Source organism: Physeter macrocephalus, chromosome 16, assembly GCF_002837175.3.
Source record: "Physeter macrocephalus isolate SW-GA chromosome 16, ASM283717v5, whole genome shotgun sequence".
In the NCBI taxonomy this organism is placed as follows: domain Eukaryota; kingdom Metazoa; phylum Chordata; class Mammalia; order Artiodactyla; family Physeteridae; genus Physeter; species Physeter macrocephalus.
Genome location: NC_041229.1, coordinates 21357428 through 21377833, shown reverse-complemented (window position 1 = coordinate 21377833; position 20406 = coordinate 21357428). Strand labels below are relative to the sequence as shown.

The following is a 20406-nucleotide window of genomic DNA, read 5'->3' as shown; positions in this document are numbered from 1 at the left end:
ATAGATTTTACGTTAAATTAGCACACCATTCATAGAAATATCAGATATACCCTCACTTTTAAAAAAGTGATAAGGACTTCACTTTACATGAAAGGATTCACGTATTAGAGGAAAATCATCACAGGTTTCCTTTGAACATAAAATGCCTCTGAGTTAAAATGCCATTAAAAATTATTGAATATGGGCTTCCCTGGTGGCGCAGTGGTTGCGCGTCCGCCTGCCGATGCGGGGGAACCGTGTTCGCGCCCCGGTCTGGGAGGATCCCACATGCCGCGGAGCGGCTGGGCCCGTGAGCCATGGCCGCTGGGCCTGCGCGTCCGGAGCCTGTGCTCCGCAACGGGAGAGGCCGCAGCAGAGGGAGGCCCGCATACCACAAAAAAAAAAAAAAAAAAATTATTGAATAAATTAATGATTGAATAGCCATTCAATTTCTAAGTACTATGAAAGACTCTCTTAAGATGTCCACAGCCTGTTTTTCCACTTTAAATTTCACTAATTAATCTAACCAATAATGCCTAAAAGAAATCAACACTCAAATTTTTAATAATCTTAATCTGGCTATCTTTCTTCATATCTAAAATTGGTAAAAACTTGCCTTTTACCCATACACAGGCATCACCTTATGATAAAAAGTAAGCAAAAGTTTGTGCACAACCAAACATGTATAGTGGTTAAAATAACTTATCTTTAGTATACTGATTTCTAAATGTTTCCATAAATAAACTTTAACAATGTGTGGAACATGCATGTTTGTGTACCATGTGATGTAAGTTTCACTTCTGAATCAGTTTTAAAGCAATTGATCACCAGCTCTTAAAAAGGCTTTAAGTTTCACATAAAGAATAGGCCTTACTAAATAAACTCAGAAGTCATATTTTCCATTATTTAACAGAGAATTCTGGTCTTGATAAAAAGCAAACAAACCCCACAGGTAAAAGAAATGAAGCACATACTAAATGTATAATACAAAGCTTTTCACTTACTTGGTACTAGGTCGTTTTTGCAGGGCTTTATCCAGGATAAGAGATGGAGCACTCCTCCTCCTTTCTGCTAGTGTTTTCATTTTCTGTAGAGGAAAAAAGATCACAATGAAGACCACATGGCTTGTAAAGCAAGTAAATGCCAATTTCCAATCCAACTCAGCAAGTTTTGTATTGCCTATCCTTACCTATCAAGGAGTTTGCAATCTTATTCTGGAAATAAATAATAACATCTAAACTAAGATAGTAAGTGTCAAAAAGTGGTACAGGCAGTAAGTATTTTTTATGGTCAGAGAACAAGGTGGTTAAATGGTGAAAAGAGTATTTGGGAAAACAGCTCATAACCATTATCATCAACTGCAGCTTTACGGCTTATTATGTGCCAGGCACTATGCCAAAGGCAGGACTGGATTATCCAATTTATACTCTAAAACGTCATCAGAGTAGGTTCTACTAGATCTATTTCATTGGAAGGGTAGGCCCCAAACTGGGCTTCAGGGACAGACAGAATTTGAAGAGATCAAGTAAACGGAGAAGATAAGTAGTTAAAGCACAAGATGGAGACTAGATTTCTTACACATTTAATAGACATTTAAATTTAAATATTTACACATTGGGGAATCTGTTTTTCCAAGGAGATTTTTTTTTTTTTGCTGTAACTTAAAAAACAAAAAAGAATTTTTTTTTCTTTTCTAAGTGGTATATAAATATAGGATTAATTGGATAATTCAGGTACTCTGTTCTACAGGACCTAAAATTTGTGGTGAGGTTTTATTCAACTTGAATTAACCCGATAATTACTCTCTAAATTTTCATTCTTACAGATTTAACACCTCTAGATAGAGTCAGAGGAACTGCCACTGGATATAAATGTGAAAATTTACAATACAGTCACAAATAGCCATGAGTGAAGTTCAGGCTGTGTCACCAAAGCATTCTTCTTGCTCTACCCTCTCACCCTTTCCTGTCCAGAAGTCTCACCCACTGCCTGAGGGCCTAAGCCAGCCATGCTTGGAACTGGATGCTGCTCTAAAAAAAACACACATAAAACCAAGTGGCTCAGTATAAGTATCTCATTACATGATTCATAAAGGAACTGCTTCTTAATAAAACCTAGATCATCCTAAGGAAGAGAAGAAAAATCATCTAGTGAGAAGGATACTAGACTTCTTTGCACAATTCTTTTCCCCCAGTTTCACCATGCCCCCATGGATCTCTCCCGTTATTGTTGTCAGCAGTGCCATGGCCTCAGTGTTGCTGCTCCCTCCATTAATCTTTTGGCTCACATGTGAAAACTAAATGCCCAGACCTCCTCAGTATACCTCAGACAGCAACAGAAACAATTTATTTCAGGGACCACATTCCTGGACCTATCTCAGCAGTCTTACTTCTGCTGCTCCTAATACTCTGACACTACTCTCAGCAGATCCAAGTGCCTAAACAAGATCTTCATTAACGTATGATTTCTAATTCTGAGCTCCTTGGCTTTCGGGTTTACAAAGAATTTGGAAAGGGTTCAAAAGACAGCCATAAAAATGATTTTTAAATGTGGAAAAAAAGAAAGAGCCCTAAGACAAGTTAAAATGATCTTAAATTCTTCATTTGGAAACAGTAAATCTCCAAAGTAATGCAGTTATAATACAGAGTATAGCAAGGGTCTTCCAAAGATAAGGCAAAAAGAAATGCAGCTATACTATAGACTGAGAATCCAGGTTAATCCCTTAAGATATTTATAAAAGCTGTGAACGAAATTATGAACATAACTTCAAGGGGTTCAGAAACCCCCAACATGGATTCTTGAGGGATCCATGGACTCCAAATTTGCAACCTTCCCACACATGGAAATCTTTCTGAGAGTGACGGCTGTTAAACATGAGAATGGATAATCAAAGAAGAGTGACAAATTTTCTTCTGTAAAGGTTCTTTTAAAATAGGAGTTTTTGATGGAGACCTAATGTAGAGTACCATTTGTATATATTTGTATATAGTAATTAGATTGTGTTTTCTTAGTTATAAAATTGGCAGATGGGCTTCCCTGGTGGCACAGTGGTTGGGAGTCCGTCTGCCAATGCAGGGGACACGGGTTCGTGCCCCGGTCCGGGAAGACCCCACATGCCGTGGAGCGGCTGGGCCCGTGAGCCATGGCCGCTGAGCCTGCGCGTCCGGAGAGGCCACAACAGAGAGAGGACCGCGTACCGCAAAAAAAAAAAAAAAAAAAAAAAAAATTGGCAGATGTGTGAGAAGTCAAATGCTGAGTGTGTCTACGTCATCTAGTAGACTCATATTAAGAGAATGCAATCAAACTACAGGCAAAATATTATTTTTATTTGAGGTCCTATTGTGTGTACTGAGACTTACTCCACTACTAATGAGACATGCAGCCTAAGGCAATTCAGACACCCCTCTGGGCCTCCATTTCTGTATCTAGAAAATGAGAAAATTTGGACTACATAGTCTCTTAGGTTCCTTCTACTTCTGATATTCTCATGTTAAGTGTCTACCAAAGATTTGCCCTGGATATGCTAGAAAATAAACATTATATACAAAATGAATTTAGAATTCATAGGATTCATTTGTCTTGTAAGTAATAAAAAGTCTTAAGAGTTGTCAATATAATGGGAACCTAGGTATTAATTCATTCAAAATTCATATCTCTTTCTTTTGCTCAAAAGTATAGCAAAACAAAGAACCAATGGTGACTTCAAAAAAATTCACGTATCTATCAAAGAATCTGTTCTCAGGCAATAAAGACTTGGATTTTCTTTTTGTTTATAACAACTGTGTGAAATACAATACATGGAAATAGAAGGAGACTATCGATTCCTTTCTAAATGTACAATACTACAAACTTGTCAGGACAGATTGAGGCCATACTTATATTGTACCAGCACCAACAAATTTCCCAGTTGTTCAGTGACAGGGAAAACTATGATCGTTTGCCTCACAGGAAACAGAAAATAGGTTTCTTTGTTAGCTTAAAAATCGTAATCCACAGTGTGGTTTTTCAGAATGCCCAAGTGCTTGATGTCTATATTGAGATTACCTCATAAACATTGGATGCCATTCTGAAACTGAGTAATTTTTAAAAGGTAATCTTCTAAGTTGACAAACTAAACATTAGGGAAAAAAATCAACTGCATTAATCTTTTAGAAATGATTTTCTTGATTTTGTACCATTTGCCAAGGTTTAAGCACTAGAGAGAAATTAGATCTTTGGTTTTCTAAGCTGTCTCCTCTGCAGCTATATTCAGTATCAGAGGCAAAAAAACTATTCTGCCAAAGAGTACATGAATGGAGATCATAAGTGAAGATGAGACCCAAATGCCTATATTCCATTTTTCTTTCATGTTTCAATAATAACACAAAACTGTAGCAACTTTACCAGCTAACCTGCAAGGTGCTTTCCACTTCAATTCTTTTTTTAATCAGTTGGATGAACTAAATGTTGAATTCTCTGTGTTCCTAACTTGCTTCACAGCTATGCCTCAGTTATAGCATTTCAGATTATATAATAATTATCTTTCTGCCCCTTTCTAGAGAGCAAGGACTATATCTTATTTCCAAACTTTCTCCCGTCCTTCAACAACCACTGAAATTCTACTCTGTAGCAGACCTATCTTTGCATTCCTAGAGCCTAGTACAATACCTGGTACAAACTATATACTCAGCAGATGAAGGTTTTAAGTGAATTTAAAAATCCACTCATCGTCCACATCTACACTACTGAACCCAAACACACACACAGAAACATAAACAAACTTACTTAAAGGGGTTCTGCTGGAATGCTGTCACTAAGGAAATATAAGCATTTGCTATGGAACTGGATGGTAGAATCATACTTGTACATTGCAAACTACATCTTTTGACATAGTGTTGACATTTACATTACCACTGAGTTTCATGGTAAACATTTGTCTGATGATTCTTTTAACTTGTTGGCAAGTTAATTCCTTGCCAACAAATGGTGCTGGGACAAGTGGATATCCACATGCAAAAGAATGAAGTTGGACTCCTATCTCACACCATATACAAAAATTAACTCAAAATGGATCAACGATCTAAAAGACCTGAAACTATAAAAATTTTAGAAGAAAACATAGGCATAAATATCTGTGGATTAGGCAATGGTTTCTTAGATATGACCAAAAGCACAAACAACAACAAAAAAAGCACAGATAAATTGGACATCATCAAGGTTAAAACTTCTGTGCTTCAATGGACACTATTAAGGAAGTGAAAAGAAAACCCACAGAATGGGAGAACATTTTTGCAAATCATATATATGATAAGGGATTTGTATCCAGAATATTTAAATTTAAGGAACTGTGACAATTCAATAAAGACAAGTAAGCTAATTTAAAAATGGGCAAAGGATCTGAATAGACAGTTCTCCTAAGGAGATATATAAATGGCCAATAAGCACATGAAAAGGTGCTCAACATCATTAGCCATCAGGGAAATGCAAATCAAAACTCTGAAATACCACTTTATACTCATCAGGATGGGGACAAGAAAAAAGACAAATAAATAACAAGTGTGAGGATGTGGATAAATTGAACTGTTATTCACTGCTAGTGGGAATGTAAAATGGCGCTGTCACTTTGCAAAACAGTTTGTAAGTTCTGCAAATGGCTAAACATAGAGTTACCATATGATCCTGCAATTCCTCTTGGGTATATAACCAAGAGAAAGGAAAATACATGTCCACACAAAAACACGTACGTTAATGTTCACAGCAACATTATTCATAATAGTAAAAAAGTGGAAACAACCCCAATGTCTATCAACTGATGAATGCATAAACAAAATGTGGTACATCCATAAAGTAGAATATTACTTGCCAATAAAAGAAAAGAAGCAATGAAATGTGCAACAACATGGATTAATCTTGAAAACATCATGCTAATTAAAAGAAGTCAGTCCCAAAGGACCACATATTATATGACTCCATTTAAATGAAATATCCAGAATAAACAAATCTATAGGAACTTAAAATAGATTAGTGCTTGCCTGGGGTTTGGGGAATGAGGGAATTGGGATGTAATGGCTAACGGGTGCAGTGTTTCTTTTTGTGGTAATGAAAATGTTCTAAAATTGTGGAAATGAATGCACAATTCTAGGAATATACTAAAAACCACTGAATCCATTTTTAAGTGGATAAATGGTATATAAATTATATCTCAACAAGGCTGTTAAAATGAAAAAAACAAAAACAACAGCAACAAAAATTAACTACCAAACTACTAAATCACTGGGCTCCAGCCCAGCAAACTGGTTCATGGCCAGAAGCTATAATTTTCCCCACTCATATAACAATCATCTGAAGTATATTTACATTAAACTGGAAATTACTTATTTGTTTTTTGTCCAACATGTTTTTGTACAAAATATCTGAGTGGCTCTCCATTTGAATTCCTCAGAGATCTGAGGAATATGCCCACCTGCCTATTGTGGTTTGCCACTATTCCTTCCCTATTCCTCCAGTGCCCTACTCAGTATTTCCACAGTGTGAATTCTCAATAGCTGTGTATTAAATCAATGAATTAACGCTACCAATACCTGAGAGTTTAAGGTGGTAATGCAAGTGTGCCTACGTAGGAAAATAAAACTGTAAGCAGGTTATTGAAGAAAAAAGTTTTGTTCTTTTATTTATTTTCAACAACGCATAAAACACTGTTTATATTAAAAACCTATATGTAGGGCTTCTCTGGTGGTGCAGTGGTTAAGAATCCACCTGCCAATGCAGGGGACACGGGTTCCAGCCCTGGTCTGGGAAGATCCCACATGCCGCGGAGCAACTAAGCTCGTGCGCCACAACTACTGAGCCTGTGCTCTAGAGCCCGCGTGCCGCAACTACTGAAGCCCATGCGCCTAGAGCCCGTGCTCTGCCACAAGAGAAGCCACCGCAGTGAGAAGCCCACAAACCACAACAAAGAGTAGCCCCCGCTCGCCACAACTAGAGAAAGCCCGCGTGCAGCAACGAAGACCCAACGCAGCCAAAAATAAATTAATTAATCTTAAAAAAATTTTAAAAAGAAACGTATATGTAGTCTCTCACTGGAATTTTAACTTCATGTCAACCAGGAGATACAGAGCTATTTTTGGAACCTCTAAATCACTCTGAATCTGGTCATTCTCAGTTCTCATAGAGATTTAAAGGAAAAAAAAGCCTATCTAAAGAAAGGACCAGGATGAAAGAGTTAAGTCAGATGAACTACAATTTTTCATACTTTGCTTTGTTCCAGTCACTTTATGAAGAAAAAATTCAAGCATTTCAGTTGAATTTAAGTCAAATGTACTAAAGTCACTTTCAAACATTTAAAATTAGCATAACGTTAAAATAAGGACTTTGAGGAAAGCTTTTAAGAACTCTAAACTTTCAAAGATAGAAAAAAAATGTTTAATCAAATTTACATATTACCTTACTCAAATTTGACTCTTAATCCTTTGTGGCTAATCTGTACAATTTAGTGAGCAATGAACTATTTCTTTCTTGTCTTCCCTACATGTCTGCAGCATTTATTTGCAGAGACATATCTCAAAGACATTGGCCCTGCAAGGGAACAAGGAAATTATTTTTACCCCTGCCCCTTGCTTCTATGTCCTATTATCACAAGGTTTTGACCACTGGATGAGCTGAAGCTTCCCACTATTGTCACTTTTGTCTGTGATGAGTATGATCTTCTATTTACTCATAATCATCCCAGCCAGAATCAGTTTGAGCATTTAATTAAAACAAATGTCATCACAGCCCAGACTATTATAAAGGGATATAATTTCTTTCTGAAATTAAGAAAAAAATGTTTCTACTTTTGGCTATCTTTCCTCTTTCTGTGAGACAAGAACTTTGAAATAAAATAACAAACCTGAGAATCTATGTAATGTAGAAGAATCGGCACTGGGCTAGGAGACATTGGACCTAAATTCTGGATCCTGGTTCTCAGAGTCTTTCTCAGAGTCTTCTCTGTAAAATGACATGACTGTTTGAACTACCAAAAAAAATCAAAAAAGATTATATATATGAAAGTCCTTTGACAGGGAAAGCACCATGATAGTGTAACATACAGAGTAATGCTTTAGAGTGCATAAGTACTGTATGTAATAAATATGAGGATAGTAGAACTCCCCTTCCACATTATTATTTGTTCCTCTGTCTCTACCCTACTCATGCAGACTTCTGGAGTACCACTATGGGCCTTCAAGTTGGCTGGACTTTCTTCTTTGGCAAAGCTACCAGTTTCAATCTCCTGTCATGATTCCTTTTAGTAGCACCCTGGAGTAGGCAAGGTTGATCACCAATGGTGTCTCCCTAATATTCCCTTACAGGTCAGGGCTTCACTAAATTTTTCATACCATAGTCCATACGAAGTGCTATTATTTCTACATCCATGGCACACTGTGACAAAGGGGTTCTCTGGTTCCCCAGTGCCCATCCACCTGCATGAAGGCTAACAGGCTTGAATGTATAAGACATTGTTGGAAAACTCTGCAACCTCTCACTTTCCTCCTGCAGAGGGGAAGAGTACAGTAATCAAATCCAAAAACCATAATGGTAAAAACCAGAGTGTATCAAATAAGAATAAAAAACAGGCCAAGATCTGACCAGATTCAGATATACTATAACCTCATAATGCCTACTGTGGAAGCTGAGGTTCCAGACGGTGAATGTAGGGGTAGAAGAGGAAATACAGACACTCTGCTAGGTATAAATTAGGACGAAGGTAAACAGGGAAAGCAAAAGGCCACAGAGCAGTTGGGTTTTCCAGATCTTTGAAATATGAGCTGATGTGGGCACATATACATTCCATTTTCAGAGTTCACACACAAGTGACCAGACATCCAGAAACAGGCCTTACCCTTCAGTTGTGCCATGTGACAGCTGTCTGTCAAAATTATGTCAAGGCTGTTCAGCACAGCAGTGACATACTGATAGAGCTATTTCTGCTGTCAGTTGGATGTTTCTAATCTAAACTTGTCCTGGATAAAGAAAATCAGACTGAAACAAAATTATAAAATAAACTGGCTATGTTGCCTACAAGCCCCATTATTGGTGGCTGACAAAAGGAAGTTTCCTCTGATCCCTTTCCAGACTCCCACATTGTGGCTAAGTCTTCCATAAGTAAACAAAAGCTAAACATCACCCCATCCTAGGCTGCTTCAAAAAACTGCTGCTGTGGCTACTAACGAGTTGAGCATTCAACCTGAAGGCTTTCTGCACACATTAGAACCTTAGAGTCCCTGTGATTTAGAACACTTTCTATACCAACAGAACAGGAAAGCAAACTTTCACGTCAGTGAAAGTTTACTTTAAAGGTAGTCTGGGGACTTCCCTGGTGGCCAGTGGTAAAGAATCCACCTTACAGTGCAGGGGCCATGGGCTCCATCCCTGGTCAGGGAACAAAGATCCCACATGCCACGGGGCAACTAAGCCCGTACGCCTCAACTAGAGCCCGCATGCCGCAAACTAAACAGCCCATGTGATCTGGAGTCCGCATGCCACAACTAAAGAGAAGACCGCACACTGCAACAAAAGATCCCGCACGTCTCAACGAAGATCCCGTGTGCCGCAACTAAGACCCGACGCAGCCAAAAGTAAAATAAATAAATAAATAAATAATAAATAAATCTTAAAAAATAATAATAAAGGTAGTCAGCAAGCTCAGGCTACTTACTATACCAAAATAACACAGATTGGATGATTTAAATGACACAAACTTATTTCTCATGGTTCTGGAGGCTAGGAAGTCCAAGGTCAAGGTGTTAGCAGATTTAGCTCTTGGTGATGGCCCTCTTCCTGCTTTGCAGACAGCTGCCTTTTTGTTGTACCCTCACATGGGGTACACAGAGAGTAAGCTTTCTGGTCTCTTATAAGGGCAGTAATCCCATCATGGGGATTCTGCCTTCATGACCTCTTCTAAGCTAATTATTTCCCCTATCTCCAAATACAGCTGACCCTTGAAGGACACAGATCTGAACTGTGCAGGTCCACTTACATATGAATTCTTTTTCAATAAATACATTCTACAGTACTAAACCATATGAGGTTGGTTGAACATGTGGATGCAGAACCACGGATAGAGAGTGCCCACTGTAAAGTTCTAAGTGGATTTTTGACTGCATGGAGGGTCAGCACCCCTAACCCCCACACTGCTCAAGGGTCAACTGTATTATCATACTGGGGGTTACAGCCTCAAAATCTGAGTTTCAGGAGGACACAAACATTCAGCCTGTAACAGAGGTTTTTGCCAAATACTCCGGAGACTGAGGGGTATGAGTCATGAAACTCCATCAAATCACAAAATAAAATGTACATATATGTCCTCAAAGCACTGTGTATGTACATGTAAGTTTGTAAACACACACTTATCTAACCTTGATATTATATACCTATTTATTTTTGTGACACTGTATAGTTTATAACATGTTTTAGCAGCAATTTAAATTGAAGTCCAGTGTATTTTCAGCGACTGATACCTTCTAAGAAGGCAAGTTTTATAATCACAGATGTTTGTTAAGTTGTATGTGGTCCTATAAGGCACAAGACATCTTTACTTTGAAAAGAAGAACCACCAAATCCTGGATGGCAGGATAAGAACAGTGAAAGAATTCAGACACCCAAATTAATGAAGTTCAAGTTTTCACTTTCTGAAGATGCTATCAGCTGTCTCACTTCTCCCAGTCTACTGAATATGTTCCACCTTGTACCCCGCAGACCTTTCACCAAACCCTAAATCAGAAGAATAGTGAAGGGAAAGAGTTATAAATTGCTTCACAACAAACTTCATTTCAGAACCAAAAAGTAACTGCACCATTTAGGTATCTGTGACTTGTGAATTTTCAGTCTATAAGTTACAACTCTCTATTTAACTTGGAAGACTCAATATTCAAAATTAATAATTACTTTTTACACAAATGTGTAAAAAATATGTAAAAATAAAGTATCTTTAACTTTCATTTCATAAAAAGCAACATATTCTGTTCTAATATATGAATGTCAGAGTCACAAAAATTAATTTTTCTTTTGCTACGTTAAAATGCACTGCTGTGTTCACATTTTAAGTGACGATAACTATGGAAGCAAGTTTTTTCCTACACTCAAGATTCATGATATCAAAATGTTTACTGAATCGAGAGTTTCAGCTGGGTTTCTCACACACAATTTTCCACGGTGGAAACAACTGAGGCATAGGATTCTGTGCACCCACACATAACTTTGAAATATATTTCTATGAGTTTGGAGAATATGCCAAGTTTTCCAACAGCAAGCAGGACTGAGACATCAATGTGGAAAGCAGGCCTGGCTAAAGAGCTCCTGAAATATGAGTGCCTTATATAAAACATCTGAAAATGACAGATGACAGATACCAAGGCATAAAGATCACAAATTTCCAAAGAAATTATAGCAATGATTGTGTCACGGATTGTCACTATTAGTCAATATTTACTGTGATGGTTAATTTTATGTGTCAACTTGACTGTCCATGGCATGCTCAGATTACACATTATTTCTGGGTGTGTCTGTGAGGGCATTTGCAGATGAAATCAGCATTTGAATTGGTGGACTCAGTAAAGTAGGTTGTCCTCCCCAATGCGGGTGGGCATCATTCAATCCCTTGAGGACCTTTACAGAACAAAAAGTGGAGGAAGGAGGAATTTGCCCCTTTTTCCTCCCTCACTGTCCAGCTGGAACATCTCATTTCTTCCTGTCCTCAGGAAAAGATGGTGGTGAATTACACCACCGACTTTTCTGCAGATGGCAATCATGGGACTCCTACTGGTCTGTTTTTCTGGAGAACCCTGACTAATACATTTACCTAATGGCAGCACTGAACATAATATTCTGTGGTACACGGAGAAGGTAGAGACTCTGCTCCCTGAAGAACGAAATTATCTCTCAGGAGAAAAACTTCTCAAATATGGCTTGTTCAACTTCTTATATAAAATTCAAATCTACTCTCCCCTACACCTTATGTTATAAACAATAAAAAATGCATCTATAATCTAGTTGGAAAGAGAAATAGAGTTGGAAGATCTGGGTTCAAATTCCAGCTCTGCTGCTTACTATATGCAGCCTTGGCAGGGCTCAGTTCCTTCCTCTCTAAGAGTACATTAATAATGCCTACTCCATATATTATAATCAATGTGTATTATGTATAGTTAGGCATTTACTTAAAGAAGTTTTTGAAAAATTTCCTTTACTTTCCCGTATATTATAAACAGTAAACTCTTATCTTTTTCCTCAAGTTTCTACCTTATACTATTTGATATTTATGACATTCAAGGGTGACTGCTTTGATGGTTAGTGTTATGGGCCAAATACTTGTTCCCCGCCCCAAATTCATATGTTGAAGCCCTAACCCCAAAGTAATAGTATTAAGAGGTGGGGTCTATGGGAGGTGATTAGGCTTAGATGAGGTCATAAGAATGGGGCCTCTATGACAAGGTTAGTGCCTTTATGAGAAGAAACCAAACATATCTAACTCCACCACCATCTCTCTCACTACCTCTCCCTCCCCTTCTTCCCCCTCAACTCCCTCACTCTTTCTTCTCACTCTGTCTCTCATGTAAGGACACAGCAAGAACTGGAAGCCAAGAAGAGGGCTCTCACCAGGAACTAAATTGGCTGGCACCCGGAACATGGGAATTCATAGCCTCTACAACTGCAGGAAATAAATGTCCTTTGTTTAAGCCACCAGTTTATGGTATTTTGTTACAGCAACCCGAGCTGAATAAGACAAATAGCATTCACTCATTTGCATGTAAATGTTCTTGTATTAAATCCAATGAAATAAAACTTTTTTTATTGCTTTACAGGTATCACCCGGTAAAAATTACTAATGGCTTCTGCACTTTTTTCGAAAGTTTTTATATTCTTTCTTCTTTTGACCCATAAAAAACAACCTTGTGAGATATATAGGATATGGATTATTACCTCCATTTTACAAACAAAGAAACAAAGTACAGCCAGAAGTTCAGAGGTTACACCAGTGATTAATAGGCTCTTTCTGATCTAATTCAGTTTTTGATAATTCCAGACTGCTCTCAGCCAAAACAATCTCATGTACCTGATTTTATGCCACTCACTTTGTGAATAACATCAGAAAAGTATTCAGTAGGATAATGGCTTAACCATGAGCATAATATTTTTCTCAGTATTAAAGAATAAAACCAAGTCTTACATACAAAGATGCTTCATTCAAACCCCAATTGCAAGACACACACATGGCTTAAAGTTGGCTCTCGGGGGTGTTGTACCATAAACTGCTATAAACAGATTTGGACCCAGAGAATGTAGAAAGAAAAGCCAGAATGAAGTGTATAATAGTAGCTGTTACATTTTTAAATGTTGGAGATATTTTTAAATTCTTTTGCTTTGACTGATTTTCTGTGCCTGTAAGTCTCTCTTCCCTCCCCAACACCTATCTTATTTAAAGACTTCAATTAGTATGTGAAACCAAAGGGTCGGGGGCTTGAAAATGACACAAATCATCCCTAACTGAAATTATTCTAATATGTGCTGCCATTTCATTTCAAAAAAACTGTTCTGCCCAAATGTGGATATGCTCAAGGATATGTTATCCAGAAGAATTATCCAGAATTCTATCCATAATGCATTATCCAAAGCAACAAATTGGACACTGTAAATAAAGAGCAGTTCTCTCACTGCAGAAAGTTCTAGTCAACAGCCATGCTCTAGAGGTCAGCAAACAACACCAGGGATTCACCTCCTGTTTTTCTAAATAAAGTTTTATTGGAACATAGCTGTGCCCATTCATTTACATATAGTCTATGGCTGCTTTAGTACTACAATTGCATAGTGGGTAGCTGCAACAGACACCCCTTACGGTCTACTAACCTAAATTATTCACTAGCTGGCTCTCTAAGAAAAGGTTTGCTGATTTACTCTAAATCATAAACTCTGAACACAGGGGCATATCTGTCCCTGTTCACTGCCTTATGTAACCCAGCTTATATTTAATGAATACCTAATATGTAGCACTGTCCTCGGCACTGAGGCAGCTGCCTTGAACAATACAGATAATGTCCCTATTCTCATGGTTTTCAAGTCTGGTGAGAAGTTCAGGTAACACAACAAGGAAGTAAATAATAATATATAAGGCAAGGCTGAATGCTAAAATGAGAATAAAACAGAAGGTACAGAACATAACTGAGAGGCAACTTCCACTTAGGTAGTCAGGACAGGCCTCTGGGAGAACCTAAGATCAGAACAATTAGAAAGAATCAACACTGCAAAGATGTGTGGCAAAAAAAAAAAAAAAAAAGACAAAAAGGGAATAGCAACACCAAAGCCTCAGAACAGAATGAATGTGATGACTTAATGTGTGAAAAGAAAGGCCCATGTGGCTGGAGAATACACAAACAAAGCAGAAAAGGCAGACGAGGGGAATGAAGTAGGGAGGGCTAAGTACAGGAGTCTGAATTTTATTCTAAATATGATGGAAAGCCACCACAAGATTTTAAGCAGTGAGGAACATGATCAATTTAAATTTTTAAAGATCATTCTGGTGCTTCTAAATGGAGACTGGGCCAGGGAAAAGCAAAAAAGGTGTTAGACAAGTTAGGGAATTTCTGCAAATGTTCAAGTGAGAGGTGGTGGTGGTCTAGCTTCGACTACAATGGCAGCAGTGGAGACGAAAGTGGAGAAATTCAAGATATGTTTTGAAGTGATATTCAACTGGCCTTTCTGATGGTTGTTGTAGACTGAGGAAATAAATGCCAGTAGTTGAAAACAAATTCTAGATTTTTAGCTTGAACAATTGGGACATAGTAGTGTGAATTACAGACATGGTGGGGAAGTACAAACAATAAGAGCTATCACTTATTGAGTGCTAGTATATATTAATATTCACTCAATTTCACATTTAATTTTCCTAACTATCTTGAGGACTTAGGTATTATTGTTATTTTTCATTTCACAAATAGGAAACTGTAAAAATTCTGGGGTGGGATAGGGAGGGTGGGAGGGAGACACAAGAGGGAGGAGATATGGAGATATATGTATATGTATAGCTGATTCACTTTGTTATAAAGCAGAAACTAACACACCATTGTAAAGCAATTATACTCCAATAAAGATGTTAAAAAAAAATTCTGACCATTCAGTAAGAAACACATTTTACATCGCTACCCAAAATGCACATATATATAAATGAAACAGAGAAAAAAGTTACACAAAGCAGTCTTTACCCTTACCACTGTGCCAATATTTTCTGTTCTATTTCATTTTTTAAAATGTTGATTGTAACTGGCAGTTTAAACAACACTGATCCAAGTCTTAGTAATTAACAGTACAACCATATAGTAGACTTTTTAAGAAATAAGTCTCATGAATCACTAGGACTACCAAGCACTAAAAAGGCAGGATGAAACATAAAAGATCAATCTGTTGGGTATTGGGGATACAAAAAGATTGTGGTCCATGAGAGTGTAATGGCAATGATTCTGTGAGCTACAATTTGGAAATATTCTTTTATTATTATTATTTTCTATTGCTATGGAGGTCTGAAATCAAACAGATATGCCTACTAACATTTAAAACAGGCAGAGATGCACTTTCCTGGAAAAAAATATTAAAAGCAAAATAAAACAGTTCTTCAACCTCACTCTTGCCTTAAAGGGAGTAAAAAGCTGTAGAAAGACCAGACTGGCAAAATTTTAAAAGGAAAAGACTAGATTGGTAATGTGACAAATCATTACGTTTTATAATGAAGGACAGCATCTTAAGGACAATGGCTTAAGATGCACAGCTACCCTTCATTTATTGGACAAGTACTTCTTGATTGATCAAGGTACTCTCATGCTCTCTCGCTTAATTACCGTTAGTAAAAAAGGATGAGATCTGTTCTGGAATACAAATACTTTATTTCCCCCAATTCCTTAAGTTTACAGGAATAAAAACTGCTTTAAAACCTATGTTAATTACTGAACATTTATATAGCACTAACCTAGTAAATTCTCTCTCTCTCTCTCTCTCTCTCTCTCTCTCTCCTCTCTCTCTCCCCCCCCCCCCCCGCATATCTGAAGGGGAAAAGCGACAAGGACAAACCGCAGCCTCCATACATCAAAGGCTGAACCAGCACTACAGGCGATACAACATCAAGTTCACTGACACTCCTAGATGGCTCCGCGACACGGTCAAGGTCCTTGGGAGCTCACACACACTTCTGTACTCTGCACCGATCTCACCACTCTTCCACTGACCTCTAGCCAACCCAGGATCCTGTTGGGAAGAGTCATGAAAGGCAGTAAGATCCGGACAATCAGGGGAGCCTGCGTAGCCCCTTAAGGTTCCAATGATACAAATGCAATGCCTCAAGACATTTCTCAAGGATGAGTTAGGTTATCCCTCTAATCCCAATTTTTCTCCACAGAAGCTGGAAGGGCACCACCAGGACACAGAGAAAAAACAGCCAAATATCAGGTTTTGGGGGAGGGGAGGAGCGAGAGCAGACACGGCTAGAAACACCCAAATCAATTCCTCCGAGAGCCGAGCAGCAGAGGCCGGCAGCTCGCGGCCACGTGCACTTGCTGAGGGAACCGTTCCAAAGAAACCTGACTCCATCGGAATCGGCACGCCGCTCGGCGGCCGTGTTTATCCGAAAGGAACGCTACAAGTTGCTGCCCGCATCCCTCCTCCCAGCTTTGTCAGGGGCCACGCGCGCCGCCCGCACGCCCACACCGACACCCGACCCCTCTCCAGCCCCGCCGAGCCCCGAGGGCCAGGGAACAAGCGTAGGGTGAAGGCCCCTCCGCCGCAGCCCACCCGCCCCACCCAGCCCAATTCCAAGCCGAACCGGCCCTCCGCGTCCCCGGGCGTCGACCGGGAGTCGTTCTGTGGGGCGCAGGCACCTCTTCCCGGCCACCCCCAGCAAAATATCGCGGAGAGGCCGCGTCCAGGTGAGGGGCTGAGCCCCGCAGGCGCCGCAGCCCGGCCGCCTACCTTCCTCAGCGCGGTAGCCGCACTCGGGCGGACGCCGCTGCCCTGACGACCTCGGAGCTGACCCCGTCAAGGGACGGTGAGCTCCCGGGGGACCTCAGGGAACCCCGGGGCCGGGCACCCAGAGGGGCCGGGAAGGGCGATGCCCCAAACCTGGGCCGCGCGCCCCGCCTGAGGGATGAGGGGGGCGCGGGTCCCGCAGCGGATGGAGACGGGGAGGGAGGCTGCCGGGTCCGCTCCGAGAGCGACTGAGACTCTAGACGCGAAAAACCCGGGGTGACGGGGTGACTTGGGAGACGGGAAGGCGGGAATGGCCTCGGACGAATGACGCGGGCCTCGAGTGTTAAATCCCTGCGGCGTCCGGCCCGCGCGGCGGCAGCGGGCGCCGGGCCCCGCTCGGCGTCCTCACCTTCTTGGTTCCGGGGGCGCCCGCGATCCGAGACACTCCTGTCAGGGAAGAGGAGCGCCCCGGCTGCCCCCCTAGAGTCTCCTGCTGGGGGGACATCGCTTCCATGAAGAGGACTTTCAAGCAAATCCCAGCCCAGGAGGAGGCTACGCGGGCATGTCCTTGGGACGGCGGCCGGACGGGCGAGGACGCGCGGAGCCGAGGCGGGCGCCAAGCTCAGGCGGCGAGCCGGGCTCCGGGTGCGAGCCGCGCGCCTCCCGTCGGGGCCATGTACCGCCGCCCGCGCTCCGCACCGCAGCTGCAGGCGATTGCGGCGGCGACCGCCCGTCAGCGCCGCGGCCGCCCCGCCTTGGGCCCGCCCCTCGGCGCCAGGCGCCCCGCGCTGGGCCCTCCCCCGGCCGCCCTCCTCCGGCCGCGGCCCTCCCCGCGCCGGTCCGTCCTGAGGCGCGCCCTTCTAGATATATATTAGGGCACGGGCGCCCGACCGACCTTCTCAGTCTGCGCCTCCGAGTGGGGCCAGCCCGAAGGAGCTCGCCGGTCGGTGTCACGAACGCAGGCCTCTAGCGTGGATGCGCGCCTCTCCCGCTGCCCAGCCCACTCGCACCCGACCCCATCCCTTCCCGCGCCGCGCCCGTGGGGAAGGCGTCCCGTTAGCGCGTGGAGCGGCGCAGCTGTGGCGACCTCAGCCTGAACAGAGGAGTGGCAGCGATTCCTGCCTAGCTCTCGGCCGACCGCCGAGGGGTCCCCCGCCCCCGCCCCTTCCCAGCCCGGGAGGCCGGGGACGGAGTCGCACGTTGCCGAGGGCCGCGGCCGCGCACATGGGAAGCCCGCGGCGCCGCCTGACCTGTCGTGCGGTCCCGCACTTTACCCTGCCCGCGGTGGCTCTGCAGCCGCCCGGCAGCAGCCCCCACGCAATTTGCACGGGCGGTTTCTCTGCGAGCTGCAGAGACCCGGGCATTCCAGACGTGCAAGCGCAATTAAGGAAAATGCGGCAGAGAGAGGACTCTGAAATTTGGCTTAGCTATTGAGAAGGCTACAATATGTGGAAGTGTTTATCAGATATCTGCGCTGAGAGCATAACTTCCTATCAGCCCAAATAGTGGCAAATTTTTTAAAGGCTAAAGAATAATCAGAGGGAGGGGATTTGGAGCCAACCTGGGCTGAGTTGAGTATTGCCTCACTTTGCAGGACTGGCTGACTGGGGCGGATGATTCGGTAGGTGGCATTCTTCCCTTGGAGTCAGGACTCCATAGGGCGGATTAGTGATGAAGGACACCGCTCTATGATACTAGCTTGTGGAAGAGGTTTGTTTGTTTTTCTGGTAAGAAATAACAGATTGAGGCTCCTGCTGGGTTGGGCTGTTATCAGGTCAGGTTGTAGAAGAATAGGGTTCTGGCCAGCTCTGTTCCAAGCAGAAGTTGCTGTCCAAAACACACCCACACACTACCACCACCACCAAACCCCGGAATTGTTTATTGTGGAAGTAGTGGGGAGAAAATATTCCAGCCCAATTTAAGCCTCGTCCATATCACATTGTTAAAAGGAGGCTTACACAGGCTTTGTAAATCATGCATGCACATATATATATAATTTTATAAATCATACACACACACACACGTTTTCAGGGTGACTCTCTGCTGCTTAGATCCATGTCCAGAGACAGGACTTTGCACTCACCCTAGAGTTTTTCATGGATTTTACACTGCAGAGGGCTTTGCAGCTCTTTTCATTCCTTGTTGAAATCATGCTATTGTGATTCCCATCATGAATGGATGATTTCAGTTTTCTTGCTCTGCTTCATTTTTTAATTTCAATAATTTTTAAAGAATATTTCATGTAATTTACTTATTATGTTTAAGGTTTATTATCTTTGTCTTCCAGAGAGCAAGACACCTTATTGTTGTTCACCCCAAGTGCCTAGACCAGTGTCTGGCACAATAAATATTTGTTGACTCAATGAATGAATGACATGCAAAAAGGATATGAGATAGATCCAGAAGGGCCAGGCTAGAGTTGGTTATTTCAGAGCCTCGTGTATTAACAGCTGTTTCTTTTTGAGATAAATACCTCATGCTCAAAATCAAAGTATTATTTATACTGCATACATGGAAAACCCACTTTCACTTCTTAATTTCTAAGTGCTTTTATTTCAAAATCCATTAGTTCTGATTTGCATAGAAAACCGTCCTACCCCACTCCTATAAGGAGTTTTGAGGGATGTCTCACTTCCTAAATAAAACTGAGTTTGCTCAGATTAATATGATTTAAGAACACAAATCAGATCACATCACTCCTCTGCTTAAAACCTTCTTTGGCTTCTTCTGTCTATGGAATAAATTTCAAATGCTATAGTACAAATGTCAGTACAGTCTGACACCCTTGTCCTCACTTCTTTATTTTCTCATTTCTTACCCCTTTTCACCTCTCACCCTTTTCTCCCTCTCATTGAACTATTTGCACTTCAAGAACTTGTCTTGACCTCTCACATCTTCATGGCTTTGAACCTGCTGTTTCCATTGCCTGGGAAATTTTCCTTCTATATTTTTCAACCTACTCCTTTATACTTACTTATCTAGTGCAGGGTGCATAGTAAATACCCAATAAATATTTGTTGAGGAAATAAATCTTCAACACTTACGTTAATAATTAAATCAGGGAAATCTTCCTGACTTTATTACTCTTTACCTAGCTACCTCCACACACCAATCACACACACAGGGTTAAGTGCACCTTCTGTAGTAGTAACAGATAACATTTATTGAGTGCTTACTTCATATCAGACACTATTCTAAGCATTTTACACACACTAATTTACGTAAATCTTCATAATAATCCTACAGGGTAGATTTCCTCACACCTTACTTTCCAAATTGGAAAACCAAGCCACAGAGATGTTAAATAACTTGTTAAACAGCTGTTAAGTAGTGAAGCCAAGCTTGGAACCTGGGGAGTCTGCTCCAGAACCAGTGCTCTTAACCACTTGGCTGTACTGTCTCTCCTGTGTGTGTTTTCTTCTCTTTATAGCATGTATTACACTATACTATTATTATCTGTTTTACTTG

At 41.2% G+C, this 20406-nt stretch overlaps 1 protein-coding gene across 3 annotated transcripts in view; it reads right to left on the bottom strand.

Annotated features, from left to right (window-relative positions):
• The window catches only part of ARHGAP20 (Rho GTPase activating protein 20), a 142111-nt gene extending 124520 nt beyond the window's left edge, over nt 1-17591 (bottom strand). For 2 of the 3 annotated variants that reach the window (XM_024131298.3, XM_024131299.3), the window contains exons 1-2: nt 17348-17591; nt 984-1066 (exon numbers count right to left, since the gene is read on the bottom strand). In XM_024131298.3, the coding sequence (XP_023987066.1) occupies nt 984-1066; nt 17348-17452 (188 nt within the window). In that variant the 5' untranslated portion in view covers nt 17453-17591. Of the gene's footprint in view, nt 1-983; nt 1067-16202; nt 16228-17347 lie in introns of those variants that run through there. The other variant, XM_007115285.3, reaches the window with a different exon arrangement.
• Nucleotides 17592-20406: the final 2815 nt, after the last annotated feature.